At 33.5% G+C, this 16,940-nt stretch overlaps 1 protein-coding gene across 1 annotated transcript; it reads left to right on the top strand.

Annotated features, from left to right (window-relative positions):
• Window positions 1-5,440: 5,440 nt before the first annotated feature.
• Window positions 5,441-16,352, top strand: LOC139497165 (uncharacterized sodium-dependent transporter YocR-like). Its single transcript, XM_071285258.1, has 12 exons — window positions 5,441-5,583; window positions 7,217-7,340; window positions 8,309-8,492; window positions 8,886-9,000; window positions 9,550-9,751; window positions 10,108-10,270; window positions 10,789-10,923; window positions 11,371-11,510; window positions 12,119-12,210; window positions 13,729-13,880; window positions 15,344-15,473; window positions 15,958-16,352. Exons 1-12 carry the CDS (start codon window positions 5,539-5,541, stop codon window positions 16,141-16,143), a joined length of 1,668 nt encoding a protein of 555 aa, XP_071141359.1. The 5' UTR covers window positions 5,441-5,538; the 3' UTR covers window positions 16,144-16,352.
• The last annotated feature ends 588 nt before the right edge of the window (window positions 16,353-16,940 follow it).

The following is a 16,940-nucleotide window of genomic DNA, read 5'->3' as shown; positions in this document are numbered from 1 at the left end:
TACAGAAATGAAGAACCCCAATCCAGACCCTCATATATACGGTTGAAAATGGCGCATTTCGTCCGGGTATTTGGTTTATATACTTTATGTATTATTGTTTTTTCTTCTGTCTCATATTTGTGTTCAACTTTTTAATTTGTTATTTACTGTATAACATTAATACTGACTGACACGGAAGGGGCCAATATGTCCAAAGTTACTGACAATTACGTCTGTTGGTTTCTAGTTGATAGTTAGTTGTCTTATATATATAGGCAATCAAACCACATCTCTTTATTTTCTCTAGAAAAAAAAGTTGATTACAGCAACTGGATAGGGGCTTTCTACTTCTTGCAGAGGGGGAACTTTGATTTTTATACGGTGGCATAATTTAATGCAACCATTGGGAATTGTTTCTCTTTGTCCATAAGTACTATAAATTATGATTATATAAGCACATCTGTTAAACATTTGTTATGCACGATTTTCTGTTCGTATATATACATACGTTTACATTAAATAATTGAATAAACTGTTTGAATTGATAGTTTGTGTCTGTATCTTGTATAACATAAGAAAACTTCGTTTTAACAAGCATTGAAAAACATACAAAATGTATCATATGATTAAAGATTGGATCAACTAACTGAGCAATCGGGCCTCGTTCTCGCAGTCAGATTGAAGGAGTATCTTTTTTTTTTACTTTAGTACGTAATAACTATGTTCTTTCGAACCTTAATTATTAAGATTGCATAAAATAAGACATTCAAACAAGCATCGCTGTCGGTATATACAAGACAATTGCGAACATAAGCGCTTCAAAGCTTTAAACAACGACAAAACAAAAGCACACCAAGCAACATTTAGAAATTGTTTTAAATAAATTATACTTACGTTTTAGAAAATCAAGTACCAGTAGATAGTGTGGCGAAAAGTACAACTAAAGGTTGATATTTTGGAATCTGGTTATGAATTTATGTTCAACTGTATTTTTAAACGCAGTTTACAATATGTAAAATTTGACTTCATGTATTTGACGACTAACACGGGTATAAAGTATTTACTGTGTATTTGCTAGATTTAATATAACTATAATTTCAAGTTTGTTTAAACTCAAATGAATCCCACGTTCATTTTTTTATCGTCCGCAAACTTTACTAAATCTTTTGTATGTCCTCACTTTACTTTAGTTTAGACATAAAGAGACGAGGTACGACAGCCGATGAGACATTACACAATGTATTCACATAACAAAAAATACACGAAACGGTAATGGATACAGCCAGTAACTGAGCATTTCAACAATGAATCAGTATTAGTTGTATACATAGACAATAACTGTTTAGTGTCTTTAAATATCAGCTGTATTTGTACGAGGCTAGGAAACAAGGTGTATGCGAGCTTTTAGCGAGCTACTACACCTGTTTCGAGCCGAGTACAAATCCAGCTGATATTTAAAGACACTAAACAGCTATTGTCTTTATCCTGCAATTAATTAAGGTCTTTCCTCTCCGCGAGGAAAGACCTTATTGTTTTTCTCCTGTTTTTTTTTCATCCAGCATTTGTTTGACATGGCCTCCCCTCGTTTCTATTGGAGTTATCAAGACCAAATATGGACCATCGGTAGCCCTCATCATGAAGTATAACCAGATGAGGCTGTGTAGGATTTCATCATCCCCTTTAGAAGTAATCTCCCTTTTATTGGTTTTTTTCGACATGCCCCCCTCGTTGTTTTTAAAGATATCATGACCTTATTTGGACAAAAGTTAGATCTCATCATGATGTGTTACCATATGAGGCTGCTAAGAATTTCATCATTCCCTATGAGAGTTACGTCCCCTTGACGCAATTTCTTTCTTTTACATTTTTCTCAAAAAGTATTCAAGATAGAATCGATTTGAAAACGGCAACATGTACAAGACCAGATGGCAATGATAATAAACATATACAATCAATTTGTTGTTAACCCTTATAAGGAGTTATTTCCCTTGAAAAAATATACACAATTTTTGAAAAATTGTATCTCGAGAACCGGAAGTCGTAAAGACTTGGGACCTAGACCAATATGCACCCAAGGTCAAAGGTCACAGAGTGCAAAAAAAAATTACGCTGCAATTTCAAGCTTTCATATTAAGAAAACGATAAGAGTTTGCTGCATACTTACAGCATATAAAATGTTCCTCTCGACGAGCTCTACTTTTTATACACTGAGCTCAAAAGAGTTCGACTGTCTGTTCAAAAGTTACGACGGGATGATTCTTAAAAGTATAGTATTGTGTGTATATCTTTTTAAAGGTAACATATATCAACCTACTATAAACAGCAAAGATGATCAGTAGTGCAAGACCTTCAATTTGAGGTCGATGTCAGGTCATGATGAAATTTCACCTTGACCTTCACATTATACTATGACCTTGACCTTGAGATATTTGAAAGGTCAAGTGGTCCTGAGTTGAATGGTGATAGTCCCATGTATCTACGACTTCCGGTTCTCAAGTTTGGTATTGCATCATATATTTGATGATTAATTGTGACCTTGGTGAACCTTGAAATTGTCCAAATTCTTTTTCTATAATGTTGAACCCCAAGGGTGACTGGGGTATAGAAATATGGTCACTTGGTCTTCTCCCGACCGGCAGTAAAACGCTTGCTGAAGTGGGGCGTCCGTTTGGCTGTGCGGGATGTATCAAGTTCGCAGTCACGTCCGTCAGAAGGGGACGTTAAATCCGATGCCTCGTGTAAAGAGAGAGCCACGCTCTTTGCACGTTAAGAACCCTTGCAACAACTCTTTGAGGGGTCCGTAGGTGGCCTGTTGCAAGGCAAAATTTCTGTCCCTATCCAATATACCCTCATTTTCCAGTGGCAGTCCAAATTTCCACGACCATCATCCTAGATGGCCTCTATTACAACAACCTACCTATTGTTTTTATTGTGAACTTGTTCTCGTCCTGAATATGCATGAAATATTTGCCACTGGACGTTAAGCAACCAACAATCAATCAATCAATCTATAATGTTGTCCTTTAACTGTAGATCATTTATCATTTAACAGATTTGAGATATCTTATGTCGTTTTAGAGATAATGCAGTTTGAAATTTTGCGAGCGGCGGCATGTATTTCTGAATCAACAACAGCTTACCACTTAAAATGTTTAAGAAATTGAAAAAGTTAACATAGTTATATGTTTGACCAAATACCAAAAAAATTCCATTGAAAAAAAAAACACCAAAAATCATTTTGAAATTTTCATGTTTTCCATTGACTTTGTAAGTTTCATAACTTCTATTTATATAGTTGATATTGCATCATTTTTGGCACATTGTCAAATGGGGTCATCTGATATATCAAATTGACGGTCTCAATAAACTTTACTTAAAAATGAAAATTTTAAACATCTTTTTCATCCCAGGTGGAAGGGTGGGGTCATTTAGTGCAAACATTCAAATTTCTCAGATGGTAAGGTTGTCGCATATCAAATGAAAGAACATAAAGCGTACATTTCAAATTTCAAATTGACGTCCCCCAAAAATTGGTTAAATGGGGTCATTGAGTGCAAAAAATAAATTTTATTTTACGATAGGGTTGTTGTATATCAAATGAAAGGTAATGATGTGTACATTTAAAATATCAAATTCCCAACCTCCAAAAATTGGTTGGATGGGGTTATCAAGTGCTAAAATCAAACTTTTTAGAACATGGCGTTGTCGCATATCAAATGAAAGCTCATCTACCCTGTGTTACATATATCATACTTCCGATCTCAAAAATGTAGGCGGATGAGGTCATTTAGTGTAAAAAGCGAAAAGTTTCAAAAGGTATGCTTGTCGTATATCAAACGAAAGGTCGTACAAAGTACAATACGAAAACATCACTTTTACAGGAAAGACCTTTCAATTGTTTTACAAACAATTGAGATACTAGTTCTGTATATTGTTTGTGTTTTGAAAGACACAAAAACTAACTTATTTAGCATTTATTTTCAATTTGTAATCCCTTGAGGCCCGCGTAGTAATATCAAAATCACACATTACGCTGAAGACGGGTCCGCAAAAAAAGAATCTCGAATAGTCAACAATAATACATCGCTCAAGGTGAATAATTATCTATTTTAACATAACAACTAATTTCAACAGTAAAAACAATTAACAAAACATTGTCAAATTTGAAACAGAAGTGTACGAGTTGTCCTACGCTTCAGACTTGACATTCACTATAAACATGCATGCTGAAATTGGTTGATTTTGTAACACAATCATACACATTCAAGTTTTGAAATCGACAATTGTCATCGTCATTGGAATGCAACTGGAATACACATTCTGAGGTAACACAGGTTCAAACAATACTCAGTCCGGCAGTGGGCGGAGCTTTTAAGCGATATCTGTATAGTATACAGATACAGCATAGCGATATCTGTAGGGCTGTATCTGTATAGTAGGACACCCAATTGCAGGATAAAGCCTTTTATCCTGCAATTGGGTGTCCTACTGTAGGGCTATACAGATACAGCCCTACAGATATCGCTATGCTGTATCTGTATACTCCGCCCACTGCCGGACTGAGTATTGTTTGAACCTGTGTGACCTCAGAATGTGTATTCCAGTTGCATTCCATGACGATGACAATTGTCGATTTCAAAACTTGAATGTGTATGATTGTGTTACAAAATCAACCATGTCAATTTCAGCATGCATGTTTAGTGAATGTCAAGTCTGAAGCGTAGGACAACTCGTACACTTCTGTTTCAAATTTGACAATGTTTTGTTATTTGTTTTTACTGTTGAAATTAGTTGTTATGTTAAAATAGATAATTATTCACCTTGGGCGATGTATTATTGTTGACCATTCGAGATTCCTTTTGCGAACCCGTCTTCAGCGTAATGTGTGATTTTGATATTACTACGCGGGCCTCAAGGGATTACAAATCGAAAATAAATGCTTAAATATGTTAGTTTTTGTGTCTTTCAAAACACAAGCAATATACAGAATTAATTGCAGGATAAAGACAATAACTGTTTAGTGTCTTGAAATATCAGCTGTTTTTGTACGAGGCTAGGAAACAAGGTGTATGCGAGCTTTTGAAGACACTAAACAGTTATTGTCTATTTACACACCATCCATTATCGAAACATGACTGTGTTCACTGAAAATGAAAAAGTATATATCATTCGATCTTATATTGTAATATCTGCGGCTGCCGTTCGGAGCTGATTTTATATTTCATATTTTATATACATATAGTGACGTCTCAAAGATACCCGACTATTTCAAGTTTTATATATATGCAAGCTCTCCCCCAGTTTAAAAACAAACAAATATATAAATATAGCTAAACATGATTGTCTTTATCATTTAGACATATTTCACAATTATCTTATATCGTTTTATCTAACCGTGTAATAATTACAAATCTCAGTCATATTTATCAACAATTTATTTGTTTATCATATGATTTATATATGTGTGTCTCATGTGATAACAAGTTGAACGAGAAAAGGATGACGAACACAAAATTACAGAAGTTCTGTTTTATTTGAACATTTTAACTGTACCAACACATGACACATTATCAAACATTTAGTATGGAACTCAAACCATCAGAGGTAGGACAAAAATTGGTTATTATATGAAAGAAGATGTGGCATAAGTGCCAATGAGACAACTATTTACAAAGTCACAATTTGTAAAATGAACAATTATAGGTCAAAGCACTTTCTTCAATATGGAGCCTGGCTCACACCGAACAGTAAGCTTTAAAGGACTCTACAAATTACTAGTGTGAAACAATTCAAATGGAAAACCAACGGTCTAAACCGTATTAAAAACGAGAAACGTGGTATAGAGCGGGTTTAAACGTTTGTATATGTACCAACCTTCACCCTTGTCTGATACAGTAGTGTAACATCCGTGACAACATTGAAAGCCACACTGGTATATCTTACTTTATAACATTTCGAGGAAGAAAAAAAAGACAAAGCATGAAAAGGAAGGATTCAACCTTTGCCCTTCATACATGGATATATCGTTTTAAATACCGAGTTCAGTGCATGTAGATATGGTTTGATTGCCAATGAGACAACTCTCTGTAACAGACCAAATGACACAGCAATTAACAACTATAGGTCACCGTACGACTTTCAACAATAAATAAAAGCAGTTACGCATAGTCAGCTATGAAAGGCCCCGAAAGGACAAATGTAAAACAATTCAAACAAGAAAAAAGATATAAAAATAAAAAGCAAAAAACAAATGTGTACAGCAACAAAAAGCAACCACTGAATTACAGGTTCCTGACTTGGGTGACACTTGTATGCATAACAAATTTCAAAACAGTTGTAATGGTTGTCTTAAAATAATATCAAGAACATGTCAAATTGACACGCGTTCAAATAAATGTTCTAAGGTAGATTATATCACTGATAATTCTGATCAAAATATAGATAATGTATCCATGCGTTACTTATAAGACTCTTATAAGGATCTGACAATGCTGTCTGTTTTGGTAAATTATTATATCAGTCATTTGAAATTCCAGTCTTTTAAGGTGTGATTTTATGTTGATAAAATCAGAGAATCCCGAATGGTCTTTGGAAGCTTTTTCAGAGCCTCAAAGCAAAGCGTGTATAGAGGATCTTTATACTGTATTTAATCGGATTAACTAAAACAGGAGCCGGGGACAAAACTGTAGTTTTTCCATCCCCCCCTCGTTTTCACTTTAGGCAAACACATATATATTGAAAGTACAAACGCGAAAATGAAAGACGATGTTGGCTTAATACCCCTAGACATTTAGATGAATTGTTCTGTGTTTTATTCTCATTAGCTTGCCTCTCCCCCCTTTTTCTCCATTTTACATCAGCCTTTTCGCGGCGGATTTTTTAATTGATTCGTCTGAGCTACCATTTGATGTTAGGGGGTAGGGGCGGGATTTAGGGTGGGGTGGGGTGGGGTGGTAGGATGAATATTGAAAAGAAAGGCAGGAAAAAAGTTTTGAGTATTTGAAAGGCAGAATGGGACACTTAGCAAACAAAGAAAAGACAAGATGACAAATAATGTAAAAAAAAAGTCATGATAAACTAATAAAAAAACGCAGGACAGAGATTGCTTCAAAAATAAATTGCCGGACAAAATTCTTCATCCTAGTCCTCCCTCTAACAATCAAATGGTATTTCCCTAACGTCATATGACAACGATATATTTATATGATTTGTACTTGTTGCTTTTCTTTTCTTTTAGAACTCAGAACAACAGTATTTTAAGACCCGTATTGGTTTGATATTTTCATGCCTGGGTTGTGTTGTCGGAACAGGAAACATATGGAGATTCCCGAGAATTGTTGCAAATAATAGCGACGAAAAAGGTATTATAACCTAGCGAACAAAAAGGATAATTTGCTTAAATCAACCTGAATTAGAAGTTTATGCTTATTTATACATTTTCCTTTGATGGATTTTTTTATCAAATCAAAAGGTATGCTAATTGTTTTTTGTTTTTTTTTTTAAATAAAGATGACTTTAAAAGATACTTTTTATTTTGCAAATGTTGCATGTATAATGGGTAAGATTTCATGTGTTTATATATGTATATGCCATACGGATAAACCCTGCCTTATTCTAGATCAGATTTGCAAAGAGCAAACAAATTACTAGGATTCAGGTAGATTTTGCGTCCTACTCGGGAAGCAGCAAATATCAATTTAAAAAAATCGTTTTGACCTGTCAGGAACTGAAACTCTACAACGACACCCCTTTTCCCCGAGGCTACTGTATGACTTTACAACAATGTTAAATGTACACTGCATTTTATTTGAATTATAAGAAATACATAAAAATGAAAGGAAAAAATTATTAGATGCACGAGGATGTTGATTTGGTTTACAGAATAAAGAATGTTTAACAAAAATACAAAGAAAAGAAGAGAAATGTGCCAAAAAAATAAAAAAATAAGGATCTCGATTAAGAGGTGCTAAAATAGAGAATTATTGGGAAAATGTGTAACAAATATAGAAAAATGCCATAAACCTAAACAAATCATAAATATAGAAATGAATGACCGCTGGCATTTAGACTCTTGTACACTCCCAAACCAGCTCTATTTTAGGGACGACATCAAAAGTTCAATGTAGGAAAAAAAAAACTTAGTTCATATAACTTTTTTCCACTGGCCCCCTACCCCAAACTATTTGAATTAAGTTTTTTGTCCTTCATTGATTTTTTGATGTCGTCCCTTAATGCTATCTGTTATTACTGGTTGCTCAGATGACTTAATATTTATTTAGTAATACATTAATGTTGCATATTACTCTTAATTATTTTATCCATATCGCAGGAGGTCTTGTATTTTTGATTGTATGGTCTTTATTCCTGTTTCTATGGTCCATACCCATGTTACTGATAGAGTATGGTACAGGCCGGTACACAAAGAAAGCTATCATTGGCTCATTCCAACAATTCCTGGGGGAGAAAGGATCCTGGTGTGGAGCATGGATCTCAATGGTTACATTTTTCATATCGTAAGTTTTAATATACAACAAGACGAGTACGCCGTAGTTTTGTTACGAACATATTGCTTGTCACATGTTTACTACATGTTAATCGTTCTTAAAATGAATTTAGAAAACTTCATACATTCGAGAAAGTCGGCTATTAAAAATCATCTTTTTAAACATAGAAAAAATAAATAATGACATTGGTAAAAATTGACCCTCCTTTTTTTCCATTTCTTCATTTTTAGTATCTCATTCTTTAAATTATCAGTCCATTTTCTGAATTCTCTAATTATTTGCCAATTATTCTTAAATCCTTAAATTTTGATCCGATTATTTTCAAAACTTTGTCTATTATTCACTCTTACTTAAACCCTATCCAAACCTTTATACTAATAAACGTATTATTTTCTTCTATAGATGTTACTATTCAGTAGTGTTAGGGTGGTGTTTCTACTATGTTGTTTACTGTATAGCCAATGAACTTCCAGACAACGTAGAAGATAGTCGTGCAATATTCAGGGACTATGCCGAGGTATAAATTATAGAATAGTTGAAAACAATGATATCTATTTCAATAGCAAGCCTAGTTGACTCTACATTGTTTGTGTATTGGCTTCCGTAAATCATCGTTGTCCTCTATGGAAAAACATAGTTATATAGTCTTTACAATATTAGAAAGAAATTTTACTTTAAAGATAGAGCAAAATGGGTCACACCAAATCGGCAAGTATCGGGTGATTCCGCTTTCCTGCATGTTAGCTCTGCCGAGGTTTGCCGAATGTTATCTCATCATCACGCAGCTACAGTTGCAGGTTGTCTGAAAAGATCAACATATTTTGCTTCACAAGCGATATCCGTTGTTTATCTTGTGACAAAAAGTGCATTATTAGTGTTATCCTATGGTCATTTATAAAAAGAATGTTTTTAACGGGATGGTGGTTGTGATTGTAACAAATGTGAGATATCCGTGTCAAAAAGATAAAACAGATAGGAGTAGAAGTAGTTAATTGCAATGATGCACATAATCATAACAATACACATTTTGAATTGTACCATTTCAAACTGAACATTTTTATTTCAGGAAAGTAAATGGCCCTTATTGACTCATGCTATAGCGTTGATGGTAGCAGGACTGTCGGTTATCAAGGGAGTTAAAACAATTGAAAAAGTCAATTTGTTCCTGGTTCCCATCCTACTGGCAATCTTATTGTTTACGTTCATCTGGTCCCTAACAAGAGAATATGCTGATTATGGTATCAAGTACCTCTTCACACCAAACTGGGGTAAGTAATCTTTTAATTTTTGATGTTTTGAACAAAATTGGCCACTAGTTTCTTAAATCTACGTCCTTTTTTGTAAAATTGTGTTTTCAGTGTGAAACTAAAATGTTTAAATCAACTGAAGGACAAGTATTGGTGTATGTCTAGTTATTTAAAGAAATTTACTGTAAGTAAAGTTTCCGCAGTAATGTTTATTATTTAGAACTCAAATTTCATCAAGGTAATTGTGTGGTTATTTTTGAAGTGTTCTGCTTTAATTTCTTTTTGTGTCAGTTTTTTTGTTGTTGCTTACGTTGGTATATACATTAAATTATGTACTACTCAGACGAATAGTTTGTACAACGTTTCTTATTTTACAGAATCCTTCAAGGAGCCCCGACTTTGGGTCGATGCAATCAGCCAAAATGCATTTGATACTGGAGCAGGTATGGGAATTTTTATTCCCTATTCATCGTTTATGAGTGTGGACAATGCTATTGTCAAATATGGAATTTTTATTCCTTCGTTAAATAACCTTATCAGGTAAGATTTGGTGACCAACTACGAAACAGCGGTAACATTGTCTCTGCTACGAGACGTTGACTAAGGTTTAGTAATGCGTCTTCTCCTTTGTTTCGGAGTTTGATATCGTAGTTTAATCTTTATTTATCTCGTTTTAATTCTTCCAAACTATTTACAGAAGATAGCAAAATACACGAAAAAATTAACATACAAATTTTATGTCTGTCCCATTCTATAAGACTTTTTAAACAATATGTAATAAAATTATGAAAATAAAAGTAGGGGTGATGTTGGCAATACGTGGATAAGACTAGGGGATTTCGTATATCTGACAAAAAGTCAAAAATGAAACTAGTGAAAACACATAATTTGAGAAATATATCGGGTTTTCGATATGTGTTCGTAGTTGATCGCAATTATATCTCTTTTTCTTCATTTTTACATGTATCTATGTGTAAGAAGATGTGTTGCATACACGTACATGTATGTCGATGCAACGGCAACCCCAAAACATACAGTATACATGTTGTTTCTTTCAGTTTGATTTGCGGAATGATGATATATGCTGCCGTGTTTTCTATACTGATAGTTAGCCGTGGTGTTCTGGCTAAGGACGAGTACCTGACCATCCTTAAAGACAGTGGTCCTGCTAGTACCGGACTTACTTTTATTTGGTAGGTATGTGTCAGATGGATGAATCATTTTTAAAATTGTTTTCAGAGATCAGTTTGCCACCAATATTTTAAATGTAAAAATCTCTTGTTAATTAACCCCTACAGACAAATACGTCTTTGATGGGATGTGACTTATTTTTGTGCATGGATTCCTTTTTTGTCATATATACCAATGGCATGAATTTGTTGTATTTTAATACAGATATACTTGTTAGACACCAATAAGAACGTAATACCATTGATAATGAGCCTCAATTTCATGTTGCAAACCAAAAGTTTGTATTCCGAGTACTGTGATTTGTTTTGCCAAGAGCAACAGTACAGTATCATAAAGTAACTGCCTTGTATTTGTACTTTTATGAACACATGTTGGAAGATTCGTGTCAAAGCTTTTTATTTACACATTTCATTTTCATTGCCGAAAATACATATTCCTATTCTTTTTAGGATACCTGTACTATTTTCTACTTTGGGCACTTTTGGTCGAGTTTTGTCCATTCTATTTTTCACCTGTCTGTCATTCGCTGGGATAACATCACTCATATCAAATATGGAGTTAGTCACCCATACACTACAGGATTTTGGAGGTAATATATTAATTTCAGTAGTCTGTATATTTATTATTGCCTTAAAGGACACATGGACCAGACATACATGTACGCACTTCAACAGAGTGACGTCTTTACCAATGCATATATATTGTCTGTAAAAAATGGACCAGAATTACGTTTTTCAACTTAGTTACGTCTTTACCAATGCATATATATTGTCTGTAAACAATATGCTTTCCACATTGCGATATTATTTATTTTTCTGTAAGATATTCACTGCCGCGCACGTTGGTCATTGAGGTGTCGGTACTGTAAGCAGCCGACAGTGCAAGGTGCAAGATATAGGAGGAAAAACTAGAAAACACATTCTAGACTAATATTTTTAAAGAGCAAATGGTTTGATGAGAAACAAAATATTCCAATTAAATCAATTATATTGATCGATTCATTCATTGTTGGTTGCTTAACGTCCAGTAGCAAATATGTCATGCATGTTCAGGACGAGAACGTATTGTAAAATAGCGGGTCACTTAAATTAACGTTATGGACGGCCTTTATTTTGTTTAATTTTATGGTCTTTGTGAATGATATGTATTTTCAATGACAAACTCAGAGAGTGCACACTTAAAGGTAGTCTTTTTCAGTTCCTAGAAAGTTTGGTACACCTGCCACAGTAATAGTAACTTTTTTGGTTGGTATGATGTCAGCATTGGATATAAATATTTTAACAAATCAGGTATATTTTATAAAATATATAGCATTTATATCTGCATCAATAGAGAAAGCAACGTCTCAATTTGTTTGACTTCGTATACACTTTTCAGAAATTTAATATGAATAGTTAAAAGCGAGTTTATTAAGGAATGACTAATATTTTTTCTGTCTATAAAGAAATAACATAAAAAATGTGGTGTACACAGAATAACCCGCGTAGCGTGTTCTTTCAAAGGGCCGAAACCACAATTTTTTTTTAATCTTATTTCGAACAGACAGAAAAAAATATTACAGTCATTTCTTATAATTTAATTCTAAATTCCATTTGAAACTTAATTAAACCATGACAAAACGTCGATGACGTCAAGGTAACATGATACAATTATGTCTATGAGCTGATAAACATAACAACGTCAGCGTATAAGAAGCCTTACATCCACATGACAAGCACACGGACCCTTCATTTGTTTCTGTTTTTTAAGTTCCTATTTTCATATTCTACTAATGTATTGCAGTCTTTTAAAAAAACTTGTAACTTTGAAAAAGAGTAGCTAACAAAATTGAGAATGGAAATTGGGAATGGAAATTGAGAATGGAAATTGAGAATGGAAATTGAGAATGGAAATGGGGAATGTGTCAAAGAGACAACAACCCGACCATAGAACAGACAAACAACAGAAGGTCACCAACAGGTCTTCAATGCAACGAGAAATTCTCGCACCCGGAGGCGTCCTTCAGCTGGCCACTAAACAAACATATACTAGTTCAGTGATAATGAACACCATACTAAACTCCAAATTATACACAAGCAACTAAAAGTAAAAATAATACAAGACTAACAAAGGCCAGAGGCTCCTGACTTGGGACAGGCGCAAAAATGCGGCGGGGTTAAACACGTTTGTGAGATCTCAACCCTCCCCTATACCTCTAGCCAATGCAGAAAAGTAAACGCATAACAATACGCACATTAAAATTCAGTTCAAGAGAAGTCCGAGTCCGATGTCAAAAGATGTAACCAAAGAAAATAAACAAAATGATAATAATACATGATAAATAACATCAGAATTCTAGCAGTTAAATGACATGCCAGCTCTAGACTTCAATTAAATTGATTGAAAAAATATGTCTTCATCATATGAATATCAGACACAATCCTCCCCGTGAGGGGTTTAGTATCATACCATCATAACATATATGAGAAGAACATAACCCGTGTCATGCCAACAACTGGTTGATTAATAATAATTGTGTTTAGTTCCGATGCAAAGACCCTATAAGTGAATCAATATTAACGCCAAAATATGTACTAGTAATCTTTAATGACCTGACAACATTATCGTAACTATATCCCTTCTTAATAAGTCCATTTAAAGGTTTTTTTAGCTTCTGAGGTGAATACTGACATTTTTGTGCTTTATAAAGAATATTTCCATAAAATATTGGATGTGAAATACCTGAACGTGTAAAAAGTCTGCATGTTGAGCTATATTTACAAATGATTGTATGTTATTTAGTTACCTAGATTTTGATTTAATTCTAGGATTTTGTTTGGGGATTTGCATTAGTTATTAATGGAATGATGCTACAAGCTATGGTAATTTTTTACGGAACTGAAAACTTTAGAAAGAATCTTTTCAACAGATTTAGTTTGGACGATTGGAAACTTCCTAGAATTTGGGGATGGATGATTAAGTAAGACTTAGCACATATAGGTTAAGGCACATTACTCTTGAACACCAATCTAATAAATTAAAATTGTGTCAACTATTTTGAAAAAAAAATTTGGTTAGCCTCAATGATATACATGTATTTTGTTTTGTATTCACGTGCATGCTTAGAAATCGACTATAACAATTGCGTTTCTGATTTAAGATCTAAGACCAGATCTAAGATGTGGTATGATTGGCAATGAGACAACTGTCCACAAGAGACCAAAATGACACAGACATTAACAACTACAGGTCACCGTACGGCCTTCGGCATGTCTACTTGAAACCATGTGTACCTCTTTAAGGGTTTCATTTACGAATTTAATGCTTCTGTACTGATGAGTGTTTTTATATAATTAATTTCTGATTTTGACTTTGACTTTTTAATCAAAATGTTTTAAAATATAGATTTAATTATTCCCATATTTGAATTCAGGGAATTTGCCAAAAAAAATGTTTTTAAATTAATAAACTTCTTTTAAAAAAGACTATACAACTGCTCATAACAGAAAAGCTTCCGTCAAAGTAATGATACGGAAACGGTCATCGTAATGAACGCGAAAACGCATTAAATGGAAAACAAGTCAATCGTATGTTACATGTACATGTAGGTCGATCTCACAAAGTTTTATAATTCGATATTGGATGTAATGTTGTTAGTTTTAATGATATTTATTAATAGTGGATTAGGAAACAAGTTTCGCAACATATATTTAATCCCTTTCCACTTTGCGGGTGCGAGTTCTGCCTTGTAGCGGCTTTACCCTGCTCTTTTTCGAAATCTACAAGGTTGTCTTTTACGTGCAAGAGATATGGCTTTCTCTTAGCATGGGTCAGCCATTTATCGTCCCCTTCCGACGTCTTATTATCGTTTCCTCAAGACCATACTCGCAAATATTGTGAATCCAATCTCAGTTGTTCATCGTAGAAATAATGCGCTCCAAGAAAAAATAAGGCTACAGTACATGGAAAGTCAGAGAAAAGTTATCGTCTTACTATCAAACATGGCCTTCCGTACTTATTTTATCCAATTTATTCTCTTATTTTTTTATTATGTCAGCTGTATCTATTTACAATTTCATCTTTGCGACAAACAGATGAACTGTCTTCCATTTGTGATGGATCAGCATTATTTTCCTTTGTAACATTATTTCTTTTAAGCGCGTTGTCATACTTACTCTGGCGCGCGTAACCTTATTTTATTTAAGCGCATAACTGTATTCTCTTCAATCATTAAAATGTTTACCATAAATTAGAAATTAAATTATTTTTAGTTACTAGTAGTTATATTATTTACATTTAGTTAGTTATATTATTTACCTTTAGTTTGTAATATCATTTACCTATAAATAGTTAGTACTATTATTTACTTTTAGTTATTATTTATTTTTAACTTTAGTTAGTAACATTATTTATCTGTCATTGTCCTCATTCATGTTCTTACAGGTTCGTTTTGCCAGTTGAAGCTGTAGCTATCATTGCATGGTGGGCCATTGACTTGATTGATGGCGAAACCGGCGATGGAGAAAAGTGGTATGAATTTGGACGAGAAACATTTGTTATGACAATTCTTCAGGTAACAGCAAAATATATTCCCGACCTTTTTGAAGAAGAAAAACTTCGATTTTGGTTTCAAATCACATAGAAAAATTGCCACATTGCATGAATTAAAAGAGGCTACAAAGTTACAGTGATTTCCCGTCGAATATATAAATTAAAGATGTGGCATATGACTGCCAATGAGACTACTCTCAACCAAAGTCAGGCTTTTAATATGGAGAGTTGGCTCACACCGAACAGGTTGTTATAAAGAGCCACACAATGACTGGTGTATTTAATAAGAAAACCAAATGTCTAATTTATATGAAGAACGAAAAACAAGAAAAACTTTGGAACCACATCAACAAACGACAACCTCTGAACAAAAGGAGTCGGTTTTCTGTGTGGAAATGACATGTCATTTTTTTAGTAAAAAAAACGCGCGTTTGGGCTGTGGCGTACACAATTATAAGCATAGTATATTTGATAAGTTTTGTTATGTTTCACTTATTTGTTTTCAGTGGGGCAGCTTAATGTTATTAGTGATCCTAGTAAACTGTGTAGTTTATTTTTACCGACACAAGGAACCAGCATTAGACAAACGACCGATTCTAGATGACGTAGACACAGTGATGACTGATACCAAAACTCCCGAGAAGCAAGGATTATCGGGACTCACCGAGTCATACAAATCAATTCGTTTGTAAACATTCCTAAACATTGATACTTGCATATATATTCATATGAATTATATTGAGGAAATATAAATAAGACACTCTTACCGAAATGGTAATTATATTAATACATTTAAATGCTTTATATTAAACGAAAGAACTTTTACCATAAATAGGTTTTTATTTATATTGAACTTTTATGTGTTGTATCATATTTTGCACACCATAAAGATGATTTGTTATTTCTTTTCAATTATTGGACCTAAGGGCATACAGATTACATCATCAATAATTTTCATAATACAATACAAACAATGAGATAACAAAAATAATGAAAACAATTTAAATTCTTAAAGAATATGTAGATATAAAGTATCTATATTAGTTTTTAAACATCTATTGCATTTCAATTTTTCATTCGTAAATATAAATCATTCAACATGCAGACATCTTATACGTTCAGGTATTTCCTATTCATTTTCGGGGGGTTAATATTCTTTACAAAGCACAAAATGTCTGCATTCACCTCAAAAGCTTACATACTTTTGTACCTTAAAACAGACGTATTTGGAAGAGATAATATAATTACGATACTTTGGGCAAGTCATTAAAGATGCTTGCATATTTTGGTATTAACATTGATTCACTAATAGGGACATCTGATACAATAGTGTGAACATATCAATAAAACTTGTTAATATAGTGAAGCATTTGGTTTCGAAGGGTTGCGGGGGTATATTTATTTATCCTTTTGTATAAACCTAGGAGAATGATATGTTTGTTCTTTTTTTCAAGAGAATCATTACAGTACCATTTTACGTATTCCTTGT

The sequence above is a fragment of the Mytilus edulis genome, chromosome 12 (genome assembly GCF_963676685.1).
Source record: "Mytilus edulis chromosome 12, xbMytEdul2.2, whole genome shotgun sequence".
Lineage (NCBI taxonomy): Eukaryota > Metazoa > Mollusca > Bivalvia > Mytilida > Mytilidae > Mytilus > Mytilus edulis.
The sequence above is the reverse complement of the archived record's forward strand: the minus strand, read 5'-3'. Positions and strand labels throughout refer to the sequence as shown.

Coding starts and splice junctions, on each gene's coding strand:
- LOC139497165 (XM_071285258.1), top strand. CDS start 5,539: ATGACACATTATCAAACATTTAGTATGGAACTCAAACCATCAGAG. Junction 12,211..13,728: donor TAAATATTTTAACAAATCAG/GTATATTTTATA, acceptor ATTTAATTCTAG/GATTTTGTTTGGGGATTTGC. Junction 13,881..15,343: donor ATTTGGGGATGGATGATTAA/GTAAGACTTAGC, acceptor ATGTTCTTACAG/GTTCGTTTTGCCAGTTGAAG.